The sequence below is a fragment of the Sparus aurata genome, chromosome 11, assembly GCF_900880675.1.
Source record: "Sparus aurata chromosome 11, fSpaAur1.1, whole genome shotgun sequence".
Classification (NCBI taxonomy): domain Eukaryota; kingdom Metazoa; phylum Chordata; class Actinopteri; order Spariformes; family Sparidae; genus Sparus; species Sparus aurata.
This window is the reverse complement of record NC_044197.1, coordinates 16,111,702-16,123,720: the sequence shown is the minus strand read 5'-3', so window position 1 is coordinate 16,123,720 and position 12,019 is coordinate 16,111,702. Positions and strand designations below refer to the sequence as shown.

Sequence of the window (12,019 nt, the reverse complement as noted above, 5' to 3'; positions counted from 1 at the left end):
AAATAACAATTGCAAAACACAGTTGTGTATTCATTTCGGTGTTTATGCAGCTACCTCTCAACAGCTTGTCTAATGTGTGTCATCCAACTGTTTCGCTCCTCCTTGGAGGTGGTGTGGATCTCATACATCTCTGGTTCATTGGAGGAGGCACAGATAAGAAACATGGCTTTCTCCTCATGGGCCACTTCCCTGACGATCAGCTTCTGCAGAGAGATCACTGACGGCTTGTTGTCCTGGGTGGATAACAAGAAGGAGAAGATGAAAAAAAGGGCGGACAGTGAGCATTTTTTTTCTTAGTCGTACTTAGTAGTAAAATTTGATGAATCACATTGATGAGGCTACAATAAATTCTGTTCTCACTCACATCTTATCGCACATTGCTTACTCTTACTTACTTAGTATTACTTTTAAAGGCATATTTTGTGTTTAATAGTGTCACACTTAGTAAAAAAAGTAAGTTAATTCAGTAAAGGCACTCACCACTGTAGCAAATACATATCTCTGATCCTTCTCTTGTAGCAAGAGCAAAACATCTGATAAGAGAACTGCAAGAATATCTGGAGGGACAAAAAAATTAAAAATGACACATTATTAAGACTTCTGTCTGTGAGCTGGAAAGAAGGAAGATGATATAGTAGATGCATAAATACATATTGTTTTATCATGCCAAATCACCTTTGAGCCTGCCAGAAGCAGCTTTCCAGTTGACTGTGCCCTCATGCAGCAGCCGTCTCCTGCCCTGTGCCAGGTCCTCCCTGCGAAACACTCGGCCATCTTTGATTTTCCCCAGTGCCTTTGGCTCCATCTTGTTGTGTATGTCTCGGAGTCGAGAGTTCTTCTCATGGAGATTAACCAGCGCGTCGACCTGAACAATGGTGTCCTTAATCAGACCCAGCGACCGAGTCAGGTCCTCATGCTCTTCTGTACCAGCTGGAGATGAAAAAAAATAATACATTTGATGATTTATAGATACAGCAACATGAAAAGATTATTAGTATATGAGCACTCTATTTACGAATAATATATTTACCTTCAGTGTTTTGCAGAATGCGCTCCACCAGCACTGGGTACTTGGTAATTCGCTGTGTCACTAACAGGATACACTCAGTCACTCCTAGCCTCCGTACAATGGACAGGTTGTTAATTTTCTGAGAAAAAATAAAATACATCGTTTAATTTGCATTTATCACACTGCAAGTGGTCCTCACATACTCTACTGGAGAGGTGTTGTGGATCAAATCTGACGTCATGAATCACAAGACCGCTCAAGTGTCTCACCCGTATGATGTTTTGGAACTTTTTGTTGTTTTGCAGCTGTTCTTTGTAGTAGCTGACAGCCTCAGTGTGGTGACTGCAGAAATCTCCATAGCAGTCCTTCATCCTCTCGCCTACTTCACCCGAAAACTGGAGGCCAGAAAAGATAACTGTCATCGGACAACTTTGCATTTGTGTGCTGGCTAACACTGCACCCTCTGCTGTTAGGGCTGATGGATATGATTTAAAAAAAACATTATTGTTGGACATGTCACACATCTCCTCCCCACCTGTGAGATTAGAATGTCTGCCACCCTGTTGACAGTGTAATTCCTGTCGTTGGGTGAGATGAGGTTTTCTCGCTGCCGCTCTTTCAGACGAGACAGGAAATGTGTGTGGAGCTCAAGGAGGTTTTCCAAGCGGGGGAACAGACAATCCAATCTGCCCGCGTCCATCTGGAGGTTCTCCTTCAACTCCCGGACGTACACATGCAGCATGATTTTCAGTGTTCGCACGTGATGCATCTCGGTTTGCATCAGCTCTGTGCAATGACATCAAGTTACATGTTTATGTTCTGGACTGGCTTACAAAGGGAACCTCGTTCCCTCCAAAACCTTTTTTTTTTCATATTTTTCTCGCACATACACCTGACTGACGTTACTCCTTAAAATAGCACTTTCACACTTTACAAGTCAAAGTCTGTTTGCTGCTTCAGAGGAATACGACTCCAAATGCGAAAAAGGTTGTATAAAGCGACTCAATCTCTTGAGTGATGTCACTTGAATCAGTATGGGTTGGAACAAAAAAATGGGGTTGAGGAGAGACAGAGAAGTGAGCCTGCTGCATCGATTTTAATGTCCTCAATGAGTCTGGTAATGTTAATCAAGTGCGGTGCCATATCAGTGGAGTACACTTTTTAAATTAAAATTGCTGTCAATAACTTCCATTTGACCCCGTCTTGTGTGTAGCACTCATGAGAAAGGCTGACATTTAGACAAAACTATCCAATCAATGAACTAGACTAACCGTCAATGGACCGGACAGGAGACTCATTGACTGCACAGGTACAGGCGTGACCGAAGATCTAAGAAATCACACTTACCATATATCACATCCTGTCTCTTCACCATTTCTTTAGAGAGTTTCTTAACATGCTGCTGGTCAACTGCTGAACTCCACGACTCTGCCTCCAGGTCCTGAGCGTCAGATTCCAGTTCAGCCCGCACTGCTGCATAGTGAGAATCTGAGGAGAGGAGCAGAGGCATTACAAACTACTACTACGATATGGATGATAGTTTAACAATGTTAGGGGCCTGTGCTTAGGTCAGTTTCCTCACAAAAACAGTCAGAGGTAAAGTTCAGCAACCACACACATGGGACAAAGCAGTGTTGGTCTCATCATCAATAAGGAGAGGATTATTCTTAAACTCGTCAAAATGAACAGATCTTGTTGTAAACTCAAGTCCTCAAATGACTTTAACTGAATTTTGCGTCATTCATAAATGATTAACTGACTTAATGTTTTGTCTTTTTATGTTTTGGCAGGGCTGAAAATTATACATGGATAAAGTGACAAGGCAATAGGAACCTTGAAGTAATCTTGACTCAACAATGCAATTTGTACATGTTTTGTTTGTTAATCTCAAACTTTTAAAGTCTTAAATACAAGGCTTTACCTTCCTGGGAGAATCAGCCCATGATTATGGGACTACTGTGAGTGTATGAGATTAATTGTCATCTAGTCGTGACAACAAAATGCTCTATAAGAGTCAAAGATCTGTGTATAAATATAAGGAGATTTAGCTTAGAGGTGGTACAAAAGAATGAAATCTAGTTATTTTTATCTATTTACTCACTGCCTGAGCACATCCTAACCTGGGCTCCAATAAGAGAAGTTAGTTGCAGAGTTTTGGAGATATCAGCCATAGAGACGTCTAGCTTCTCTCAGATATAATGGAACTAGGTAGCACTTGGCTTGTGCTGCTCAAAGCTAAAAAAAAAACTAAAAAAAAAAACATTGGAATAACTCTGTCTCCAGAAATCATTACCCAGGTACTCTTACCACAGGTAAAAGGAAAAATATGTATTTTAGATAATGGGTTGAACTGTCTTAAAATAAATCTTTGAGGCTAAGATTCTGTAACGATATCATCATTATAGTGGCTATAATGGAAAGCAAATACAAGACAGTAAGCCCAATGTTGCTGATGCATACTTTGGTTAAGTGTCCCTCAGACATCTTCAGATTAGTTTTTATGCTCTTGCTTCAGCAATACACTGTAAAGCACCAGAGAGGGAAAATAAGCTGCTCCTGATGGTGCAGTAGCTTTTTGTATGTGGCAAGCCTTAGCATTTCTCTCTCTCTCTCCCACACACTACAGCCTAATGAGAAGGGTGAGGTCACCCCTCACTTCACAAAATACTCTCCACACTCTCCTCCCATGGATATAAGAAAACTCCCCAAAAACAAACTATCACTCTGCACTCAGGCGAATGCATAGATCATAGAGGACTGAAGAAGCTCAGAAAAAGTAGTTTTAATAAAATCAAACAAATTTCAGCCAAGACTAGAACTGCTGAGTTTCAAGCTATATCCCCACCTCGGTCAGTCAACTCACCTTCAACTATGATGGACTCTGTGGTTGAGGGAGCAAGTGAAATGGCATCTTCGTTGCAGCGCTTGGAGCGGAGGGCATCGGTCTCATCCATCTCCCCGGGGAGGGATCTGAGGGACGACAACCACAGGTCCAAGGTGGCGTACATGCTGACACTAATACAACTTAATCCCACTTGCCTTTGCTAGTCTAAATAATCATCAATGTCCAGAGACAGAAAGAAAGAGTCCAACATTTTTCTTCCCACTTTCCTACTGACTCCCCATCTTCTGCTCGTTTACGCCTTTGTCTCCCTCTCCCTCTCCCACTGCCTTACAATCTCCCTACACACTTTTCTTTCAATGCAGCGGAAAAGTGGTCCACTTCTAAGAAACGTCTAGACTCAGTTGTTCTATTAGAAAAGATAGCTTGCCTTGATATGTCAACTATAAATACACACCTTATGATGGCATACAGAAAATAGTACTTCAGCAGCAAAGAAACTAAAAATAACCAGCATTAATATACAGCACATCCTGTAAACACCTACAGTATCATAGATTTGAGAGCTAATTTTTGTGCTGGTTTTGAACTTCACTAGCATTTTTTTTAAAAAGAAACAAGTCACAAAGAAAGAGAGAAACCCCAAAAAAAGTCAGAGATGCTCACCCTGAGCTGTTGTGGTCACGGAGACTGTAGCCAAGGCTGGAGGCAGGGGTTGCGGTAGAGCTGGTGGTATGGGCGGAAATCGGCTGAGTGCTAGGTCCCCACGGACTAATGGTCATGCCTGGGGTGCTGAGAAAACCTGGGTGGCCATCCAGGGCCTGAAATGAGGCTGGGCCCAAATGCTCCCGCTCTCTGTCCCGATCCTTCAGCGCTGGGGAGGATAGACAAGAGAGGAGTGAACAGTGGAAATGAGAGGATGCAGAGGAGGAACGTGAGGAGAAAGGAGTACAGGACAGAGAGAAAGGAGAAGATGATCGGTGAGGAAAAGAAGATGAGGAGGTGGTTGGATGGTTGTTTGACTCCTGTCGGATTCGACACCAGTATCTTTTTTTCCAAGATCGAGGCAGGGATCGGAAGACTCGGCAGGTGATCAGGTCTCGGTGCATCAACAGTCGAAAGCCGACACGTCTGGACAGACCCCGCGATGAGGTGGAGGAAGGTGGGGAAGAGGAGGAGGATGGTTTTGCAGTTATGGAGCAACCTCTGGAGGTGCCTTTGGTTTTGGTAGCATCTTTAGTAACAGCTAGCTCCATTGGGATTGTCTCACACAACCGAGAGAGGAATGTAGCAACCCAAACTCCAAGGTAACGTTCAATAGCCTCTGTTGCATTATCATTACATATTAACAAAAATTAAAGTGATGTGCCTCCACTGGTACACAGAAGGTGGACAGGTGGAGGGCAGCATGGAGCTGGGTTTTATACGCGACAGCCCAGGTCCTTCACGTTTGGTCCCTTCTAGAAATTACGTTTCTCTGACCCCCTGCACAAACTACTGATTGAAACCAGGTGAGGCTCGGTGGACTCCAGCTGTTCCGAGGAGAATAACAACTGCTACAGGAGATTAACTTAAGCTGCTGCTGCTGCCTCCTGCGGGTTCAATTACATCCAACAGGAGCTGCTGACTGTTAAAGTAGAAAACAATATTACTTGAACTAAACCAGGGGTTAATGACTTTACTGGTCTCAACACAGCTAATTATCACCTAATTATTACGTAGAAAGACACACACACACACACACACACACACACACACCAAAGAAGACCAAGACCCACTTATCACAAAAATACAGTAGGGTTCATCTCTTTTTTAATCCTCTCCAAACCACCAGAGAGTGAACCAGCTTTTTAATTTGACACATAGGGACCACAACATCTAATCAATCCCTCTACCTGTTTCAAGTGACACTGTTGTTAATGGGATTCACAAGGTGTGTATTGTTCTTACCAAAGTGAGGAGATCCTGATGAGCCAGTCCTCGGTACAGAATCTCTCTGCGTGGAGAAAATAAAGCAAGACAGCATTATTCCCAGTGCAATTCACTCACGCTTTTATTGGCGTAAGTGACAGATTACAAAATGCCTAAAAATTGTCTGTACTGTCTTTACCGGAGCAGACAGTGGGCATGGACAGTTCCCTAACAGCTAATATGCACCTCATAAATGATGTAACTACAGAGCATAAAGTAGGGGCTAATAAAGAGAATAAGACCTGTGGTTGCAGGTGAATGAATTGCTTGTTGGTGGTGAAAACATTCTCTAACGCAACCAAATCGCATTTCTTTCAAAAACAATCTAAATGGTTAGATAGCACAACAGGTAGGAGGAATAATATCTATTTTTGTTTTTTTGGGTGAACTGTCTCCTTAAGCATGTGTCAAACCAATATTGCCTTTGTTCTTATTAATTGTTTATCTATACTTTTCACTCAATTAATTGTCAGTGCTACTGATCCTATGTCTGACCGTGGACATTTTTATATACACGGTATCTATGCCCAAAACAATAGGACACAGTGGAAGTTAGGCTAATTATAGTGACATCACTTTAGCCTTCGTCCTTGTTTTTCTGTGCTCCAGTGTTGTGTTTACCTTATTCTTGCTGCTGGTGCACTCGCCCAGCAGAGACTTGCAGCTCTTGTGAACGTTCACAGCACAATCTGAAAAACAGCAGAGGAAGAACACAGAGTCATCATTGCATTACATACAGAGGACACAGCACACAGAGGCAACAGATGGGATGTTTGGATTCAATATGGATGGGAACTTTGACACAGTAAACCAATTTAGAAATTTCAAAACCAATCCATCAGCCCCTGGAGGAGCTGTTCAAATTAAAAAAGGCTGTTTTGCCTGCCACCATCAACAACCACAACGTCAAGTATTTGTTTTCAGACAAGTATTCTCATCACAAAGTGACAAAAACACTTCTGGCCCCAGGAGCAGCAACACTGTGGCTCCCGTTTGTTTACAAGACACAGAGTCAACCTGTAGGCAGATCAGGAACTCCCTTTTTCTAAGTACTGCATTTCTCATTTAGTCCACTTTCCTCCCTGTAAGGAAAACAAAGCTCCTGCTCAAGTTTAGATAGAATGACTGATTTTTATCTCCGCTGTTTAACAGGGATACAAAACAGAGTTGTTTTGGAAAGCCTGGCTACTGTATAAGGTAAGCAACAGAAGCCCTTCCTGAAGGACTCCAGGCAGGCCAAACAAATTAAGTTATCACTATGCAAAGCTTGATCCCAGCCGAGGCAGGTTAAACCAGACTGACGTGGACAAAAAGCACATGGCCTTCAATGCAAAACATAAACGGTATACAGATGTACACAAGTACAGAAATGCATATACACCAATAAGAGAGCTGCCTGATTTGTTGCAACAGACTTCAGCTGACTGCAAGTGAATCTCACAATAATGGAAAACACCTTGGTAAAAAAAAAAAAAAAGGAAGAACATGTCAGAGATTAGAATCAGAGTGTCATTGTTTTGTGTGTATGAAACTGCTCAGACTTCATTTAAAAAGGAACAAAGATCTCAGTGTTTTTATTTTCAGTTTATCATTTATCGTTTAGTTTCTCAAACATTTGGTTATTTTTCTTGTGAAAACTAATTCAAACTTGACCAGTAACCGTTTATAGCAAGTGAGCACGTTTCCCCGACACTGCCCCCTTTACATTTACCATGTTACACAGTGAACAGGGCAGTGAAGTGATTGTTTGAGTCTGGTTGCATAGCTTGTTGACAAAGGTGGCACACCTGTGAACAACACAGCTTAAACAGGACCCGCACTAGCAACTTCCACTAACTGCTGTAGCGGCTAATGTAAAGGCCTCTGTTGCTTATTCTCCTTCTGTGTGCTGGCACAATGGAGACAATGACAAAAAATCTTCTTCCTGCGCAGTAAAGCCATGTAGCGGTGAGAGATGATTTGAGTGTGGAGGAATAAATAATAGATGCACATAAGTCCTTTAAGTTTGAGAGTGTGAGCATAAGCTAATATTTCCTCTCTGATGCAGTTTAACTCTACTGTTTCACTTCATTCATAATCTTTAACCAACACCCTCTGTCCTCTGTCCTGTAATAAATGAACAATTGCTGGCCGAGCCGAAGGATAAGAAAACAGAAACTGGCCTCCGAATAATCTTCACCAGCAGTGCTGCTCTGTCTCGTCTTTTGAGTTGGATCCAGCATCACTCAAATGCCACATTTTATTCTGGATCAGAGCAAGCCCACTGAATCCTAATGTAGACACAGAGCAGTGCAGTTTGCCCAAAAGCACTGAACATCGAACACAAGCGACACTAGAGCTTCAAAGATTAATCGATACGTTAACCAAAAATATAAATAGTTCACAGCTATTCTGATAATGGATTAATCATCTTAATCATTTTTCAAGCAAAACTGTCAACATCTGGTGGTTCCAGCTTCGTTAATGTAAGGATTTGATGCTTTCCTTTTCTCATTTATGATGGTAAATGAAAAGACTTTACGTTTTTGAATGTTGATTGGACAAAAGAAGCAAATGAGAGACATCACTTTGGGTAAACTGAGATGAGCAGAGCTTTCTAGGAGGACGTGGAGGAGACAGCCAGTCAGAAAAAGTAGCCAGGTAGGTGGTCGGAGTTTATGTCTCCATGTAGAAAAACTTTGGCTGTAAAAAAGCCTAAATTTGACATTCCAATGCTACTAAATCATCACAGAGACTGATCTTAGTTATTGCATATTCTAAAGAGTTTGCCTCCCTGCTTGCTAGACATAATAAATTGTTGCGAGAGTTAGGCTTCTTGTCTGCTTGAGCAGAAAGAAAATTCCGCAACATCTACACATGATCATATATATTCCTGCAGGAAGTTCTGCAAATCATTTCTTTTTAAACATGATTTTTGGGTGTCTGACATTAATTTGCACAATTCGTCAAGGGCAAAAAAAAAAAATACAAACACATTCAAGGATATTTCAAACTGTAAAATGACAGTGTGAGGCTGAGGCACAGGCTATATCTACATTAAATGCATTAATTTGTTCATTCAGGATTTTGTAAGTTAACTGATAGCTATAAACAATAGAGAGCTGACTGCTTCAGACTGAACCATCCTCATCAGATTTCACTCAGTTTTGAAGCTGGTGAATACAATGTTTTGTTTTTATACCTTTAGAGAAGATAACAGGCACAGAGATAAGTGGGCTAACAAACTCACCAGCAGTCAAGTAGCCAAACCCAGGATAATTTCCCACCTCGCTCCGACTTAAATTCCACAAAATTCCATCTCTCTGCCGGCCTGGCTCGTTTCAGACAAAAGCACAAGTCTTCAACGTCTCATAAAGTCGACCAAGCCTTTAGTACATCTTTAACAAAGCTAAGGCACACTGACACACAAGACTGGGAAACACTAATGTGAAAAATCAGGAAAAGATAATACAAACTGGTAGGTAAGCAGATCTAGATGGAATGAAAAGCCCTTGTCATTGCAATAACATCACTTCTAGTCATCATTGAGGAACTCAAACATAAGCCATTTCTGTTAAGGAATGTGTAGTAGGAGTGATTTTGCCCAAACTCCATTCAAAAGAAATTGTGCTTATTGGAAGTGTGATATGATCCTAAGATAAGCAAGAACAGTGTGTTTCCTGTTCACTGATAAAACAGCTTATTAACAATGACTTGTTGCAGCTATAGTACAGACCACCTCGACGTTTTCGGTGATGGCACAGCATGTAATGAAAATATACGAACGCTGCACCACAAAATAAGCCACAGCCAACAGATCAACACATACACAGCTTAGACACAAGGCCAGTTTAACTACTAACAAGGTGATTTACATGTATATTATCAGAGGGACATCAACCAGCTCTGCTACTCTTGACTGGTGTGATAAGTTCCAGTCACTCGGTCATATCAGCAGCACCGTGGTTTGGAGCAGATCCATGCGACACTCAGCCCCCCCCCATCAAAACCACCACCACACCCATAATCTGCTGACTGGTAACTACCCCATCACACAAGAAGCACACTTGCGGCATACAACAGCACACAGTTCACTGAGTCACTCAATGAACTAGAAATGCAAATGAAGCCGGGGTCACCACTGCGCCCGGCAGAGTAATAGAAGGGCAGAACTTTCCTTGGCCTGCCAAGGGTGGCAGAAAAAGAAACCACTCAAAGGACTGAGCAATTGGTGGAAAGAGATCAAAAAATAGCTGCTACTCTTAGTCTAAAGAGAAAATGCGTTGCCTTGTGTTATCTTATGGGACATGACTGGAATCAGCAGTGCTCCTGATAAGGAAGGGAGTGTTATTCCAGGGAAACATTAACCCAACAGTACACTTAAGCGTTGTTCTATCATATATACTACAAACACTGTTGAATTCAAGACAGTGTGGGTGGAACTGGAGTTTCCAAGTCAGGTGGTTTTGTCACATTACACTGGGAACTGTGCAAACATTGATGATGACCATACCCCCAGCATGACAAGGATTATTAGATTGTATTTATTAGTTTGTTAAGATAACATTCTTTTTATTCTGTTTCAGTCTTAAGTTGGAGTTGAGCGGTGAAACACTCCATACTGGTGCAGATGGACACGCCAACATCTGCACCAAATAGCAAGAAATTAAAAAAAAAACATAATCATATAATCCCTTTTTTATTCCATATATGTTTTCCATTTGTTAGACCTTCAGGTTTAGCTTTTATTTATTACCTATATACAAGATTTGATGCAGAGCTATGCAATACGACCAGAATCCCCTACCCTAATTTAGGTCATTTCTTATATAGTCACTGGTACCTATCACAATATAGCTCTTGTTCTGTAAATTAAATAAATAAATAGTTAAGACATATTGGCGGGGTCTTCCTAATTGGAATAATCTTTTCTGTGTCATGTCCGTGCCTTTCAACAGAAGTGATGTCCAAATGATGAAAATATTGCCTTATCACACAGAGTGTGATTTGGGACACAGCAAATAAATGATATAGCGTAACACGTAACCATAGACATTTTTCTATCATCACAAAATCTTCATATCACAAAGGCCTACTTTGACACGTGCTAAAAGATACCAAACGAGGGGAAGTTGTTCTCATTAAGACACTGACTTAACACACATTTCGTGTGACAAATCTTATAGGTTTGTGAGAGTGTGCAGTGTTTTCTATCGGCCACAGCATATGTAAAAAAAAAAAAAAAAACAGTCCACTATTTACATATGACAGAACGTGTTCAGTCAACGTGTTTAAGGAGTGTTAAACATATTAGACTCACACAGTGTGACTTTAAATGGTGTTGTGCCACAATCTACGGTGAGCATTCAATATGTAGGTTAAGCTACAGCTATTTTCTGCAACGGTTTTTCTTTGTACTATTCTTGGTGGAGGATCAACCACAAAGCACCCACTGCCACCCTATGCAGTTCTTAGAAAATCCGCCACAAAAAGTTGTAAAGACCAACTTTATGAAAAATAGGTCACAACAGCTGTTTTAAAAAGGTTTTCTGTACAACTGACATCACCTGCTTCCTGTGCATGCATGGGTGTGTCACACTCTCGGCTCTCTGAGATGAAGGACAAAAAACATCAACACTCGGGGCAAACTGAAGCAGCCAGCCGACCTATGACATCATCTAGTGAAACAGGAGGAACTGGGGCTCAGGGAGGCACTCACTCTGTCAAGCAAACCATCTCTCCCCCACCGGTCACATTTCTCACCCAAAAAAGGAAGGGTCATTATCACCACATTGGACCAGATACTACAAGAAGATCAAGCGTAGAGAAAGCTGAGGCAGGAGTATCAAGGCCTTAATAAATGTTTTATACTTCAAAAGAGAAAGATGATGTTTGCTGCCGTTTACTCCCCTTAGGATCTAGTCGCCAGCACCTGACTTAATCAGGCCAACAGATGCAAGGAAAACAACAATTTAGAGGTGAAAATCTACTGAAAGGCGATGTTAACCTTAAATCTTGAAAAAAATAAAAATAAAGTCAGACACCCAGAGAGCCAGGCATGCTGGAAGGCAAATCAGTGATGCATGGAGAAGTGGTGTGCTAACAGGGTGAGATGGGTGAGACCCAGAGTCAGTGGAGTGGGCTGTTATGCACCGGCGGACCTGCCAAGCACAATTAGCACCATGTGACCCAACCAGAGAGAGAGAGAGAGAGAGAGA

General features: G+C 41.6%; 1 protein-coding gene across 1 annotated transcript in view; it reads right to left on the bottom strand.

The window, feature by feature from the left end:
- The window catches only part of arhgef18b (rho/rac guanine nucleotide exchange factor (GEF) 18b), a 45,921-nt gene that overhangs the window by 17,709 nt on the left and 16,193 nt on the right, over positions 1-12,019 (bottom strand). Inside the window, exons 10-20 of the mRNA XM_030433567.1 lie at positions 6,444-6,511; positions 5,802-5,847; positions 4,518-4,725; positions 3,873-3,979; positions 2,357-2,497; positions 1,545-1,795; positions 1,279-1,404; positions 1,031-1,148; positions 676-930; positions 481-557; positions 55-233 (exon numbers count right to left, since the gene is read on the bottom strand). Coding sequence (XP_030289427.1) covers positions 55-233; positions 481-557; positions 676-930; positions 1,031-1,148; positions 1,279-1,404; positions 1,545-1,795; positions 2,357-2,497; positions 3,873-3,979; positions 4,518-4,725; positions 5,802-5,847; positions 6,444-6,511 — 1,576 coding nt within the window. The remainder of the gene's footprint in view (positions 1-54; positions 234-480; positions 558-675; positions 931-1,030; positions 1,149-1,278; positions 1,405-1,544; positions 1,796-2,356; positions 2,498-3,872; positions 3,980-4,517; positions 4,726-5,801; positions 5,848-6,443; positions 6,512-12,019) is intronic.